The sequence below is a fragment of the Gadus chalcogrammus genome, chromosome 23 (genome assembly GCF_026213295.1).
Source record: "Gadus chalcogrammus isolate NIFS_2021 chromosome 23, NIFS_Gcha_1.0, whole genome shotgun sequence".
In the NCBI taxonomy this organism is placed as follows: domain Eukaryota; kingdom Metazoa; phylum Chordata; class Actinopteri; order Gadiformes; family Gadidae; genus Gadus; species Gadus chalcogrammus.
This window is the reverse complement of record NC_079434.1, coordinates 5683473-5699862: the sequence shown is the minus strand read 5'-3', so window position 1 is coordinate 5699862 and position 16390 is coordinate 5683473. Positions and strand designations below refer to the sequence as shown.

The window sequence follows — 16390 nt, the reverse complement described above, 5'->3', positions numbered from 1 at the left end:
ATTGTGTGTGTGTAGGTGTCTCTGTGTGTGTGTGTGTGGTGTGGTGTGTGTGTGTGTGTGTGTGTGTTGTGTGTGTGTGTGTGTGTGTGTGTGTGTGTGTGTGTGTGTGTGGTGTGTGTGTGTGTGTTGTGTGTGTGTTCGGTACCGTTTAGGGGTGCTGGGTCCTTTGCCTTGGGTTCTGAAGGATGAACTGCGGTTGGGCGGGGTCTGACCGTCTGTCTGTGAAACACCCCGTAGAATCTCTTTTATTACCCGTCTATTATCAACTACAGCATGAAACTGTTAAGTTTATCTATATTCACTAAGGATTTATTTATAGGTAAATAAACCCCCCTTTTAGCAAAACCCACATCACATTCACTCCCGCCAGGGTGCGAACTAGCACTCAAATCTTTTTTCCGGACGAAGGAGACGTTCTATATTTGACAGAGAATTTGCTTTAATTCTTTGGTGAAAAAGAACACAGAAATGTTCACAAACACATTGGCCCTCATTTATCAAACAAACGTAGAAATGAGCGCAAATCTGAACGCATGATTCATCTTACGATAGGACCCACGTGAGATTTACGAAACCTTCATATCACACCAATCCCAGCGTACGAAGGATCTTGGTGTTGATAAATACGGCGGCTGAGATCGATCGTAATTAACGTAACACGCCCATATAAAAGCACGTCTTCAGAAGTCTCGCCCCTAACTTTTACGACATGGAGAAACGTCCAACGGTAAAATAGAGGAATTTTTCCGAGACCCAAATGGAGACGCTCGGGTCACTGGTGGATGCGAACCGTCTGGTTTTATTTGGTAGCCTATAGCTGGCATTAAAGGCCAGCAAAAGAATGCTATATGGAAGGAAATAACTGTTGCAGTGAATAGTGTTTCCAATGTTCGTCGGGCTACGGAAGAGGTTTGTTAATTAAATTAATTAAATAATAAATTAAATGTACAACTTCTGTTATCCAGCTTAAAACATTTCACATATATGCTATTGTTTGCATTCCGTTAAAGTTATTTAATTCCGAATAAGGTGAAGAAAAAATGGTCCGACATGAAGCTCAGCACCAAAAAACGTGTTGCGGCTGTGAAGCCGGCCAAGCAAGAAACGGGAGGAGGCCGGTGCAGTGCGACTGATGCGTAACTCACCGAGATGACTCTGACCATGTAGTGCGCCCTGATGTAAGACGATGCCCAACGTTGCTATTTTGGAAAATAAAAGAATCGTGCGTGCCCCCAGGCCATCGGGGCTACCATGTTCAGGATTGACATTCTGGCATCGCAAATAATCGGAACATTAACTGAATGGTAGCTTTTGCGGTTGATGTACGCGTAATCATTAATAGATGGTTCATACGCACATGGGTACAATCAACCGCACCAATCACATTTGGAAACCTAGCAATAGCATAAAAATCCCGTGTGATTCCAGTTGCTGATCGTTATTATATGGGAATTTAATAATACGTTCGGAGAGGGACATTATAGCTGCCAAAACTGCTGGCATGGTTCGGCTAATACTTGGCTGGGAAATAGAAGACCTGTCCCCGATCTCCCGCTGCAAGATCCCGGTGGCCAAAAATCCCAAGGTAGAGCAAACCTGCACAGGTATTGCGTTTTATCGCCTAGTTTCTCGCCTTAACTGTGGCTCCAAAGCATTGCATAGCTCCATCAGGAGATGCCTTGGGATACGAAAACGACTCAAGAGCCATTCATCGCCTTCCTTAAAAAAATCGCGCGGTCTCGAAAAACTCTGTGCGTTGAGGTCCTTAACAGAGCCAGATCTGCCATCGCTGAGACACGACCACCTATTTGGCAAAGCTCCTGTTAATATAGACAGCTGAATAAACATTTAACCTGTCACATTCTAATTATTTTCATAGCAATACTGTTTTTAATTAGGCCTGACTTGATTGTAATTGTTTGAACGGCTGAGCTAATTCCAATTTATTTAGTAATTAATACAGATGTTGAACATGGCTACTTGTGCTGCACTATTCATCATTGAAATACCCGTATGTTGCGCCAAAAAAACTTGCGTACACGAGCTCAGACCTGACGTGAGATTTCATCGCAGCCTGCGCTCACGTTCAAATTGATAAATGCCAAGCTCAACGTTGAAATGAGCGTACGTCCATTTTACGCACGTTTTCTGTCGTACGCTCGTTTGATAAATGAGGGCCATTGTGAGAACTAAACTGAACCAAACTAAACTCTAAACCTGGATATACGTTTACTTACCCTTTAGTATTAAGCAACAGTATATAATCAACAACAGAATTTTATTATAGAAATAATATGTTGTAAGTTGACTGTGTAACATTCATAAGGCTAGGCTAATGTGTTCATGAAAATACACAAGTCTATGACATTTAAACATGGTTATATACATGTGTGCGTGAGCGGCTCACCGGTGTCTTGTCCCCTGTGTTCTCCTCCAGGGAGCCGGTGACGCTCCTGCGGTTGGAGGAACTTCTGTGCGGCCTCTGTGTTCCGGAGGACGCTAAACGATGGGACACACCAGACACTGACAGGTCACCAACACAACAGCCATGCAGGACCATACCGACAACAAAACATCAAAACACAGACAAAAGTAGGCGGACACAGAGTTACTAGAGATCCAAGTATTTGGAATTGCATACAATCCAAGAGCAACAGTAATATAAAGCCAAGTACATAGACCGGTTGGATCCGCCCAATCGTGTGATAGACGACTCACAGGGCAAAGGATGAGACCGCCTGTGCATACAGATAAAAAGACGCATGCCCCCATCCACGCTTAACTAAAGATGAAAGATGGAATGCCCACCAAGGCCATGGCAGGGCCTGTTCTGGGAACCCAGGTCCCCAGAACCCTCATGATAGCACCAACGAGAAATATAACTGTTTTCGGCCTATACATATTATATTCAATGCATGAATTATACCTATAAGTACAATATATGTCTATAGGCCTGGAGGCCTATCGTGGGTACCGTCCATCTGATACCACAGAAATGTATGTATGCATGAAATGTCTCTTAAACAAATGAAACAATGACAATAGGCTATAATATTAACCTATACAATAAGCGTATTTGTGGTTGTGTCAGAAAGAGTGCAGAATGGAGTTCTCAACTGCTAGATTCATTATTATTCACTGGTTAACATAAATATAATGTAAGCCTCCTAGTGTTGAAACAAACGTATCAAATTGTACAAAAATTAACTAATTGCGTGTTTCCTTTGATTGACACACATCGCCGTGAGCACAGAGTAGAGTGCTAATCCGCATGACTCCATATTGGTTGTTCTTTCATACCATTATATAATGAAACTGGTTAATGTCATCGTTGCAATAATTATTATATCCTAACATTTTCTCTTACTAAATAATGTAGGCCTTTCCTCGTGTGACCCCCTCACAAGAAAACACTACAGTGGTGCTGTCTGAGGAATCACATGGAGTTAACTCATCACGTGACTCTAGTTCTGATTGTAACAGACAGGCCTATGGTACTTCATAAATACATAAATACATGGGACGCCCCGTTGGCTCAGCCGGTAGAGCGTCCCATTAAGACCCATAAATATGTCAAGAAATAGGTAGATAATGCCTCTCTCTTGGTCTCTCTCTCGGTCTCTCAACATGGTTGTTTTCTGCTGGTGAGAGAGATGCTCTGTTCTCAATTGGGGTTCATGTTGGCACTCCTCTCTCTCTCTCTCTCTCTCTCTCTCTCTCTCCTCTCTCCTCTCTCTCTCTCTCTCTCTCTCTCTCTCTCTCACCTCTCTCGGGTGAATGGATGGCTGCAGAGGAGTTGGAAAGCCGCTTGTTGATTGGTTGATCAGGAGTGGTTGGAGTCAGGAAGTCATTTACTGTGAGTCAAAAAAATCACAATGACACAAGTCAATGGTACAGAATAATGGAGTGGTTCAAACACAGAAGCCAACCGCAGGGGGCATTTCAACACAAATCAGATCTTTAACGAGACTCACACAACGATTCACACAATACACTGAATGACACACCACTTAAATGCAATCACAGACACAAGCACGCTCAAGTGACAACATCCCCCACATCACAGCCCAGAATGGACGCAACTCATCACAACAGCACTCTCCATCTCACCTCCCCTTCACCCCCCTTCCCCTAGCCCGAAAAAATGAGCCTGACGGCGCAAAAAAGAAGGCATGGGGATCAATGAGTCACGCAGGGTGCAGCGTTCACCTTGGGGGCGGTGGAGGGAGCGAGCGACTGAAGCTGCAGACACTGCGGAGCTGCAACGCTAGCGCACAGCGAGCGGCCGGCCCGCAGACACCACGCTGGCGTCTGGAGGGCGTCGGTCTGGGGAGGGGGGCGACGCCAGCCCCGGCCGGCTGGCCCTCCATTTAGTTCTATTGTAGACTAGACGCCTGGGCCCTCTGATTGATTGATTGACAGCAAGCAGTCATTGGGCTTTTGTTTTGAGTGTATAATAGTCAGGGTGATAGTTATTGGGGTTTATTTTACAGTATGCATATGATTTTAGTATAATCTTTGATGATATTATTATAATAATGTTGTCTGACCAAGGATCTGTAATATTAGTCTCCCATCGATCAAGCTTTTCATGTTCAAATATATCAGTTTATTTTTACTGTTTTTTAATGGACTAAACATAATCTGTTGTAGCACTGACAAAGCCATCATAAAGAGACAGCATTTTCCATTTGGGATTAATAAATAAGAAATTATCATAGTATTGTTATCTTCAGAAACAAGACAATAATGCAATGAGTTTATGCATGAGAACTATCTGTGTGATAATCCTTAATACATGAGCTGGTATCCAAACTCCAACAGCCTCTCCTCTCTGGCACGTTCTCTTTTGTTGCACTAACTCCACCCTTACAGCAACGCAGGGATGTATAGCATGGGACATAGCCTTTCAGGATGCACATTTACAATGCAACCGCAACATTTTCACATTAACATACGCCTCTCTGCCGCTGCATTACATCTATACATACAGTCATGCTTTTACAATTAGTATCCATTGGTCGTAGTAGATTGTAATTTGTTTATTCCAGAACGACATTCACCCCAAGTTTTGTACTTGTACATTTGTACCTTGTCCAAGTCCAGCTCTGAATATAGAACAGAGCCGCAGTACAACCCCAGCGGTCAGGCGGCAGATCAGTCGTTCTTTAGAAGAGGACATCGCTACTGGACGTGAACGTTCAGCCGAGTAATGGGATGTAGGCCTGCTTCGTGTGTGTGTGTGTGTGTGTGTGTGTGTGTGTGTGTGTGTGTGTGTGTGTGTGTGTGTGTGTGTGTGTGTGTGTGTGTGTGTGTGTGTGTGTGTGTGTGTGTACCGTGAGTGGCTTGAGAGGCTATGTCTGGTATGATGTAGGGTGTGGTGTGACTGTGCATGTTGCATTATTTGTAGGTGTGCGTGTGCACGCCTGCAACACGTGCATGTGTCCATGCGTGAGCACATGCACGCCTGTGTGTGTATATGTGAACGTGTGCATGTGTGAGCACGGGTGTTTGTATGCGTGTGTGTTCCATGTGTAATTGTGCGTGTGTGTCCCATTGTATCGAATAGGTCTGTGCCATGTGTCTGTGTGTGTCTGTCTGTGTGTGCGGGTCTTTGTGTGTGTGTCTGTGAGAGTTATCAGGGTGGGGTGCTCTGCCGCCCCCCCACTGAGAGGGAATGGTGCATGCATCACTAATCAGTGCCACGGGCCACAGAGACAGGAAGCAGCACAGCCCTTTGTTCTGATGGGGGGGGGGCAGTCAGGGGGTGTATAGGGTGTGGATGGATCTTCCACCCCAGGATGTAGACAGAGGCTGTGCCCATATGAGTACAGGACTAACAGCCGGTGCACCGGACGGGCTCAGTAAGTATTAGCGTAAGATAGAGGAGGACAGGAGTGCGAAAGCAAAGTCACAGCAGGGGTGATAAGCGTGTTGGATTCAACATCGTTTTTGCGTCATGTGACAGATCGTGTGAACAGCTCCACCGACAGAGGGGGGAGAATAGTCCAAATTCAAAACATATAATTTATTTGTTTAGTTCACAGAAACTCTATCACTTGCACAGATTATTACACTCCCAGATTCAGGCACTCCCCAAACACACACATATTGCACAAAAAGTGCAAAAACGATGATGATGGTGTCACAGACTGACATAAAAGCAGTAAAAGAAACACATGCCGGACGTATATTGCAAAAATAGGATAAGAAAACGCTAGCCAGAGGATAGCTTTTGAGGCTATATGCATAACCAGTGCAGATATCGAGCAAATAATTAGTTATATTCTAGTTAGAGGCCAGCAAATAACAAGCAGCGAGATGCTGGTGGGAAGGGAGCGTACAACAAGCAGGTTGCAACACATGCACACAGCAAATATCAGGAAGGGACACAGAGGGGAAATATGTACCGTTGCGGGATTGGTTGGCTCTGGAAGCAGCAGGAAGCTCATTGGGCTGAGCAGAACCAATGGCAGGGCAAGGCAGGGTCTTAGGGGTACCTGGGCGGCAGGTGTTGCATAGCGGAGAAAGCAAAGCGTTACACTCTTGCGACGTGCATGACACACACCTTTCGCGCACGCGAGTTTACCTAGTGAAGCGCACGGGGACACACACACACACACACACACACACACACACACACACACACACACACACACACACACACACACACACACACACACACACACACACACACACACACACACACACACACACACAAATTCTCATGCAAAAACTCGCCTGTGTTTCTGGCCGGTGGTGCTAGAAAATGAACCACTGCAAGCATGCTTTGCTTCTCAAACATAATGAGCCCTGCAACGAGGATCTGATGAATAATATCGGCTGCCTTGATGGCAGACAGCGGCCCTGATACCAGGTATGGGGCCAGGGAAAAGGCAGCTGTTTTTAATCAGGGTAACCACTACAACTACCTTGGTAGCCCTGGGAAAGACGAATAAGATCCTCACGCGCATACATAGAGCTCAGACCCACACACACACACATGCACGCACGCAACCACACTCACACAACCACACGCACAAACAGACACACACACGCACTGCAAGGTGGATGAGGAGGTATTTGTCCTTTCGTTGGACAGGGGGGAAATATGTAAGCTGGGATTCTTTCTCTCCAGCCAGCCACCCAGCGAGCAGATCCCAGGACAGCTCTCTCCGCCTGGGGCACGCCGCCCAACAGAGTACCCCCCCCCTGGTTCCCAGATTGCAGTTCAGCGGTAGCCTTTGTGAGCCTGTGTGTGTGTGTGGGCATGTGTGTGTGTATGTGTGTGAGCCACTGAGCCCTATGAATTATTGAAGGCGTTATGAATGCTCCACATCATACGCCCCGTTCTATCCGCTGCGAGTCCAACCTTTCAGCATGTTTTATGAGTCTCGCAAAATCCCCCCATGGGAACACACATGCACACACACACACACACACACACACACCATCCGACATACAAGTGCTAAATACAATATCTTTTATTTTTTGATTTAACATGTCATGGAAGATGGATGCAATTTGAAGAGGGAGATAGACGGAGGGAGGATGAGAGAGAGAGAGAGAGAGAGAGAGAGAGAGAGAGAGAGAGGAGAGAGAGAGAGAGAGAGAGAGAGAGAGAGAGCGAGAGAGAGAGCGAGAGAGATAGAGACACAGAGAGAGAATGAGGGAGATCGTCGGCATGTGCCTTTGTTTGCGTGTCGTGTATTTATGAGTTTGGCCTCTGTTGATGTCAAGGTTAGACGTGTCATTTCTCTAACGGAATTAAACCAGTCGACCAACACAACAATGGAACACCAGCTTCCCAAAAATAACCAGGGCACTCCACGCCATGTGATAATCCTCTAGCGTTCAACACATAAACAGACAAATCACAAGTACACACACACCTGTTGGCGGACGACGCAGTGGCAGCCAAAGCTAGATGGCTAGCCAGCTAGCCAGCTAGCTAGTGCTCCTAGCTGCGACAGACAGTGTAAATAAACTGCGTGACGACAATAACACGACCAGACACATCACCGCTGGCCGTTCCGTCTGAACAGCCTTGTTTAAGGTTTTACATCAGACGCAGCGCATACCTTTAGCATCCACTAATACACACACACACACACACACACACACACACACACACACTCAAACACACACACACAAACACACCGGTGTGATGCGATCAGATGAGGTAAAAAGACCAAAAAACGTCTGTATTCGCCCCCATCTGCATTGCAGCCTCCACACCCTTCCACTGTCATCTGCTCTCCCCCCCTCTCCCCCCTCTCCCCCCCCTCTCTCTGTCTTTGTTATGCATCTGGGATATGATATTCAAACTGTCCTCCATAAAAGAGAGAGCTCTCTTCCTCCCCAAACACCGACAACACAAACGTTGACACACGTTAATCTCTCCTCCCTCTGCTCTGCTCCCATGACAGCCGACAAACGTTGCATGTCGTCCCCACTGTGCCCCTCCCACCCTTCCCCATGACCTCTAACCCCGACAGTCCCCCCCTCCTTCCCTTATACCAACTGAGCAGCCCCCCTCCCCCTCCCTCTTGCCTATCTGTCCCCCTCCCCCCCCCCGAGGACCACCATCCAGCGTCAACACCCCAGCATGACTCCACAGCCCCCCCTCCCCCCCCCCTCCCGCACATACACACACACACACACACACACACACACACACACATAAACACACACACACACACAACCCCCCTCCTGTAGGATGATGTCATGTCATGTCATGTAAATAAAACAATACCCCCCCCCCCCCTCGGTGGTGTTCCCCACTCACCCTCGGCTCCGTCCGGGGGTCCCCCCCAGGTCCATCTCTTGGGCCGGTTCTCCGGGGGGTCCCGGCCGGCCTCCCCGGCGCCGCGGCCCCTCTTGTCCGCCGCGCCCCCCGCCCGCCGGCGGACCAGCGCCTCCAGCCGCTCCTGCTCGTTCCGTTCCAGAACGGGGAAGAACAGACATTCTCTCACCGAGCCATCGCTACGGCGACGGGTGCACGGCGACGCGCACGGAGACGGCTGCGCCATGGTTACCGCATGCATCCGCAGCAGCCTCGCCCCAGCGTCCTTTTGTCGCCTGCTCTCTCTCTACCTCCCTCGCTGTCTCTCTTGGTTTCCCTTCGCTTGCCGCTGCTCCCACTGCAATGTCTGCTTTATCCGACGATCAACAACGACTGAGCTACCGGAGCTGTGTCTTCTCTCTCTCTCTCTCTCTCTGTATCGCCTCTTCTCACTCTGCCACTCCCTCTAGTAACACAGCCGCCCTCTCTCACTCTCTCTCTCTCTATCACACTCACTGTCTCTCTCTCTCACCTCTACAATTGTTCACCCCACCCTTGCTAGTCTCCTCCCTTTTGCTCACTTCCACCTCTCTAACACAGAGAAAACTCACGCACACATACATGCACGCACGCACACACACACACACACACACACACACACACACACACACACACACACAGGTCTATCTCTCTTACTCTCTGGTGACTGAGGCTATTTCAGAGAGCACTCAGAAAGAGGGATGGATCTACACACCGTGCCTCACCAAGCCACGCCAGTCGATCACAGCCAATACCACACACACACACACACACACACACACACACACACACACACACACACACACACACACACACACACACACACACACACACACACACCACACACACACACACACACACACACACACACACATACAAACACACACAGGAAACGCATAGACACACACACACACACACAAAGGCGCATATAGTAGAGGGGAGTATGGCTGCATGCATCGACGCACGCAGACACATGTACGTGCAGGGTTACGTCATTGCATGTGTGAATACGTTGGTGTGCAGAAGAGGGTATCAATACGAGATTAGTTTGCGCCCCAAGGTTCCCTTTCACGTCGCTCTGTTCCCCTACACCTCCTCCCTCCTCGTCTGCCTTCTCCTTTTGTTTCCTCTCCTCCGATCTCCACCACTACTATCACGACGTCTCCAGTTTAACCATGGATTTCCCCCTCCTCCCATCCTCTCCCATTCCTTTTCTTTCGATCTCCCTTATCCTCCTCCTCCTACAAGAAAATAATGACCGAATTGTATTATTATAGGATAATTATTGTCTCCAGAGAGGAGACGATTAAATACACTTCTAAAAATGGTAAAATAATACAAGCGGGTCATTATTTTCTTGTTTCCTCTCTCTTATATTCCTCCTCTCCTCTCCCTCCCTCTCCTCTCCTCTCCTCTCCTCTCCTCTCCTCTCCTCTCTTCTCCTCTCCTCTCCTCTCCTCTCCTCTCCACTCCTCTCCTCTCCTCTCCTCCCCTCTCCTCTCCTCTCCTCTCCTCTCCTCTAGCTTCCTCTCCTCTCCTCTCCTCTACCTTCCTCTCCTCTCCTCTCCTCTCCTCTCCTCTCCTCCCCTCTCCTCTCCTCTCCTCTCCTCTCCCCTCCTCTCCTCTCCTCTCCTCTTGCTTCCTCTCCTCTCCTCTCCTCTCCTCTCCTCTCCTCTCCTCCTCTCCTCTCCTCTACCTTCCTCTCCTCTAGCTTCCTCTCCTCTAGCTTCCTCTCCTCTCCTCTCCTCTCCTCTCCTCTCCTCTCCTCTACCTCCCTCTCCTCTCATCTCCTCTAACGATGCTTCTCTGTGACGATGCACAGAACAGACAAAGACAGAGACAGGGATACTGGTGTGCACCTATTTGCATCGTTTAAGGTAACGTCATGCTACATATCCTACATTAAAACACAGATCTACATCTCAAAGGAAATACATAACACAGTGACTAGTTCAAGAATGTATTGGTGATTCATCTGATGTGAATGGCAGTTGGGTTTAATAATAAATTGCATATTTGGGCTCTGCAATTAAGAAATTGTGAAAGGTCCCAATTTGGATAAAATAATAATTAGAAATTTGATTTTGTATGGCCGTAAATGACTTTGTAAACTGTTACAACTAAGCAATTGCTTCATTATTATATTATTTGCATACAATAGCAACTGATTATTTATTTAATTGAAAATCTGCTCTTCACAATGAACCAAAATCACAAATATCTGGCAAAATAATAATTATTATTTTTGTCATAATGGTGCAGCCCTCGAAGACATCTAAATCCATTTCTGAACTCCTGTGAGTCAGGCTGGGGATTAAAGGCACATTCTATGTGACCTAGTGCCTTTCAAAAGACTGAGAGGAGAAGTCAGCTGGGCTGTGATGTTGGGGCTTAGCAAGCTGAACTCTTTGTCTCCCACTCTCTCATTTCCTGTTCATCGCTCTCTCCCCCCCCCTCTCTCTCTCTGCCTTTTCTCTCTGCATCACCTATTCTACATCAACTCATATTTTCAGTGTCATGGTCCGTAACAGATGCACCCTCCCTCCTCCCTCCTCTCTCCTCTCTCCCTTCTCCTCTACAGCAGACACGCCTAGGGTGCATCTGTGTGTGTGTGTGTGTGTGTGTGTGTGTGTGTGTGTGTGTGTGTGTGTGTGTGTGTGTGTGTGTGTGTGTGTGTGTGTGTGTGTGTGTGTGTGTGTGTTTATTTGTGTGTGTGTGTGTGTGTGTGTGTGTTTGTGTGTGTGTGTTGGGAAAGCTAGGGATGACAATGTATGGAGTCACAGGGGGATAGGGAAGGAAGTAGAAGGGGGCTGGGGGGAGATGGAGCGTTGGCGTGGAATCGATAAGGCGGGGAACAGAATTAATGAAGAAGCAGAGCAAGGGAGAGAGAAAACAGCCATGTAATGGGAGGAGAGGGTTATCCGGTTGGCCATCCATCCATTTTCCATGCATCCATCTATATAGTGTTAAACAAAAGGATTTGACCTAGATAAAGAGAGCTTGATCCACGGTGTGTATGTGCATAGGACGAACAAATAAACATCCAAGGTGCAGGCCTAATACTGCAACGCATCAAATGTTAGCTCTGTTCCACACAGCGCTCTATACACCAATCAATACGCACCTCAGGGTCACAAGAAATAACCATAAATTACTATTAAGAGTCTGTCTCTGAGATTTACTAATGAGGGTGTCCCCCTGGGAACCTTACACGATCCCCTCATGCTGGCCATCTCTGGATCATTTTCACATTCATCCTGAGTTGTATCGGGTAATAAATGTGTGCTCATCTATGACTGTGCACGTTATAGTTTCCAGTAAACGTCCCAATAACAGGCTCACAGTGATGTCACTGTGGCCTCCCAGGAGAGACCAGCCAATCATTATGTCATTAAGTAATGCAAATGAGTGGGTTTGGAAATTAGGAGAGCTGTGTATTTGTATGTAAATACACACACCCAATCAATGAAAAACACACATACAGCCCTGCAGACATATAGATGGTCGCACACTGAGCTCTGCTCAAAACCCTGATGCACCACACAACACATCAATCAATCAATTGCCACCCATCATATTAAACACAGAACCAGACCTCAAATCTAGACCTAAAATTAAACCTTCCTCCATGGCTCGTCTGGTGTGCGAATGGCTTATGAAAGCTATCATTGGTGGACCAGAGCAAGTTAGCCCAACACAGTGAGAGTTAGCGGGGAGGAAGAGGTCGATGATAACACAAGGAGATTTAGCTGGGAACATTAGGAGTTGGCCGTTACCCAGTAAGATTTAGCTGTTAAGAGAAGAGTTGGCATTAGCCCCCAACACCATGACATTTAGCTCCTAAACCAAAGCGAGGCAGCCCAACACTATAAAAAACAGCAAGGAAGCCAAGTTAGATTATAACAATGAGATTACACATATAGATTCCGCTGGTAATATGAGGAGAGTAAGCGCTTAACATTGAGAGAGTTAGCTCCAAACAAAGAGAGTTAGCTGGAGAGACATGAAGGGTTAGATGGTAGCTCATGGTTGGCTGGTAACACAAGGTTAGCATGTGATGAAGAGAGAAGGCTAGCAATGGTTCCCACATAGCGACAGATCCCATCGGGTTTGATATCCTTCAGTATCAACCCTGCTAAAACTGATGATAAAAGGCCTCCAAGAAGACCACATTGTTGTTGCGGATATTTTCAACGAAATAGAGCCAAAAGAAAAGTGGCCATGACCTCTATCTGTACAGTACAGCAGTGGTTTAACGTTACCTCGAGTGATGGACAACAGGATAAAAAAACGTGCAATAACCACAACAATGTACCATAGAGGGATGTATCCACCCCGTACTACACTACCTAATGTTTTGTCCGAATCATTTACTCTGAAAGTATATTAATATACATCTGACCCCCTGCTACACTGGGCATGGCAGCGTCACATCATGTAGCGTTGCGGCGCGCCTTAAGGAAACGCTCCTCTTATTGATACGAGCTGCTACACTGAGCCAGTCTGCTGCGCAGCCAATACGCAACAAAGTGCTAAAATAGACATGAAGTCTATTTTACGGGCCTCGACGCGTCCCTCTATGAATAAAGAGGGATAAACTGTAAATGTGAAGAAACTGCGTGTTGTCCAAGATAGTATGAATGTTTGTGTATCAATTATTTCAGTAATCTATAGATTAGTAGTGGAAGACGCATATTGCAGGGAGTAAAAAGGCCCTCTTGTCAAATTTGCTTATAAAGACATTTTCTAGCTGTCCCATTCCTGCATACGACAGCATTTTAGTCCGCTGAGGGTGTAGGCGGGGGTGCATCAAGACCCCAGCAGAGGGCTCAGGATGCATATAGGCTCCTCTCGCTCCGGAGGCCACGCTACGACGCTACGTCGGGTGGAGCAGGCCATAAGGCAACGCCGTCCTGCAAAGTCAGCTAACTGGAACTCAGACTCAGACTCAGGCGTGCGGGGTCAGGGTCTGACTGCTTTGTGTCGTCTGCACTTCATCAAAGGCCTCAAATCACGGATTCCTCTGGTACAACAACCCCACATCAGAGACGTTTCACAGGCGTTGCCAGCGTTTGCCCTCTGACCTTCTCCTCCTCCTGCTGCAGCCTCCTCCTCTCCTCGGCGGCCGCGCGGCGCCTGGCCTCCTTCCTCCGCTGCTCCTCCAGCCTCCTCTCCCGCTCCTCCACGCAGCGGCCGCGCTGCTGCTCGGCACGGCGCTCCTTGTCACGCAGGAGCTCCGACAGCTCTGCGCACGCACACACACACACACACACACATTTATATCTAACCATTGCACATCGTGCACAGTATTATCCATGTCTATGCTAACACATCCACAGACACGTGTGTGCGTGTGTGTGTGTGTGTGTGTGTGTTAACGTGTGTTGAATTCACCAGTTGGCCAGTGGGTTTTTGGGCAAAGGCTGTCTGTTGTAGCTTCCCTTTGGGTTTTTTTTTGCTCAAAACAGGCTACCTGCCGTCTGACAAATATGAACCAGGGCAGCATAGCGTAGAGGAACGGGTGTTCAAACTCATAGTCATAATGTACTGGGTTCAATCCCCATGCCCCACACACACTTCATCCGGAGGTATACTTTGAGCAAGAGGCCTAAGAAGCTTAATGTGGAGTCATGAGTAGGGTAGTTTATTATCAATAAACTATTGATTCATTGTAAGTTAAACTGTGTACATTAAATGCATATTAGTATAACTATTGTTCTTTAAAACTCCTGAATGTCTTCTTGCAATGCAATTTGCAAATGGAGTTCTGTTATATTATAACCTCAACTACAAGTGTATGACACATAATGTACATAGCGATTGATGACGCTGTGGGAGCAGTGATGACGCGTGTGTTGGTGATGCTCCTACCTGCTGGCGGAGTGCTGCCAGGACTGGCCAAGGCTCGGGACGGGGACGGGTTCCTATTGGTCAGGTGGCGCACTTGGGGAGGCGTCAGCACTGCATTTCCGAGAACCAGACAGAATGTCATTGTCGAGGGATGCTACTTTGTGCGCAAGGTAAATATGCAGGTTCTAAATGGAAATTGAGACACCCGTTCATCTCGTCAAGATGAAACACACAGGCGCTCCCATATTAACATCACTCTCATGTGCGATGCTGTCAAGGTCACTGAGCATCATACATCCTCCACCGTCGACGCTTTATGTAGAATAACTCCGGTACCGCTTGTCATACGTCAGTTTAATGAATTTAGCAAGCTGTCAAACACACAATGCCATTCTACGTGCATGTGACCATCGCAGCCATTACAGCTCACTGTTCGCCAGGGCTGACACCCTTCGGTGATTCTGTTATACGCGTCAATATCGTCGATGTACGCAGAGGTGCGTTAAACCGTCCAACACATGACCCTCTGCCAACAAGGTGCAGCTCTAGCCATGCAGAAATAAACAGATCACTCCACTGTTATTGATCACAGATGCACGTCAACCGCCAGGAGAAAAGAAAAATCCTCTGAACCACACCCGAAGGAATATTGAAAAAACGGTTATACAGATGTGCACACATGAATGCATTCATATTAAATGCATCCCTTGACACATTTTTTTTTGCCATTTTGTGACGTAGGCCCATAGCCTGAGCGGTAAGCCATACACCCCTGACATCTGTCTCACCTGTCCCCTCGTGGTGCGTCGGGGCCACGGTGGTCATCTCGGCGGGTCAGTTTGTTCCTCCACCGGCCTCAGTCACATCCACCCAGGAGCCCGCAACACTGACTCGATGCGGACACACGGCTCGATATAAAGACTGCGGCAAGCAGGAGGAAGGAACGCCAAGAACTGAACAGGGACTTTATGCTAGAGAGCCAGAAAGAGGAATAGAGCGAGATGCTAGAGAGAGAGAGAGAGAGATACAGTGAGGCTCGAGAGAGATGGAGGGAGAAGGAGGGGGGGGGTTGAGAGAATGAGCAGGGAGATAGAGGATGACAACAGAGGAAAACAAAGTCAACAAAACCCATTGAAGCGCGGACGCGTTGTGTAGCGCTGGATTTAGCAGCGCTTCATCCCAAATAAACTCCCGCATCGATTCTAAGATTGGAGGCAGACTCGAGACCGAGCGCACGTGCCGGGAATCATTACGTCATTGGTTGGTTGTGATATCGCCTCTAACCCACACACACAAACACGAAGTTTTCGATTGGATTGCTTTACAAACAATTGAATTGCTTTCTAATGGACATACATGATGGGTGATGCAGCCTTTAAGATATTTCTATGTAATATATTATATAATCGGTCAACTGGAACAAACAAAACGACCTCGTTATAATACCGCCAATGCTTTTGTTGTTGCAGGCACGTCAGGCCAATGACCAATTAATAAACGACTTTTGATCACCGAAATGCGTCTCGACCCTCGTCATTTAAATACATGGATTATTTCTAATGTCGAAAATTAATAACAAAAAATAGGAATTGTGTAGTCTTTGTTGTACGTTTGCAAAAACTCGACGTCATTGACATTGAGCTAGTTTACCTCAGTTGTACCCTTTTTTGGTAAATACATCCATGGGGTGGTCCAGTTTCGTCAGGCGTACCTGTT

At 47.3% G+C, this 16390-nt stretch overlaps 1 protein-coding gene across 1 annotated transcript in view; it reads right to left on the bottom strand.

Moving 5' to 3' along the window:
• Window positions 1-16385, bottom strand: part of LOC130377623 (MAP7 domain-containing protein 2-like) — a 22037-nt gene extending 5652 nt beyond the window's left edge. The window contains 9 exon segments of the mRNA XM_056584779.1: window positions 146-219; window positions 2408-2499; window positions 3765-3854; window positions 6411-6500; window positions 8789-8930; window positions 13909-14069; window positions 14696-14785; window positions 15463-15678; window positions 16325-16385. Coding sequence (XP_056440754.1) covers window positions 146-219; window positions 2408-2499; window positions 3765-3854; window positions 6411-6500; window positions 8789-8930; window positions 13909-14069; window positions 14696-14785; window positions 15463-15499 — 776 coding nt within the window. The 5' untranslated portion in view covers window positions 15500-15678; window positions 16325-16385.
• Window positions 16386-16390: the final 5 nt, after the last annotated feature.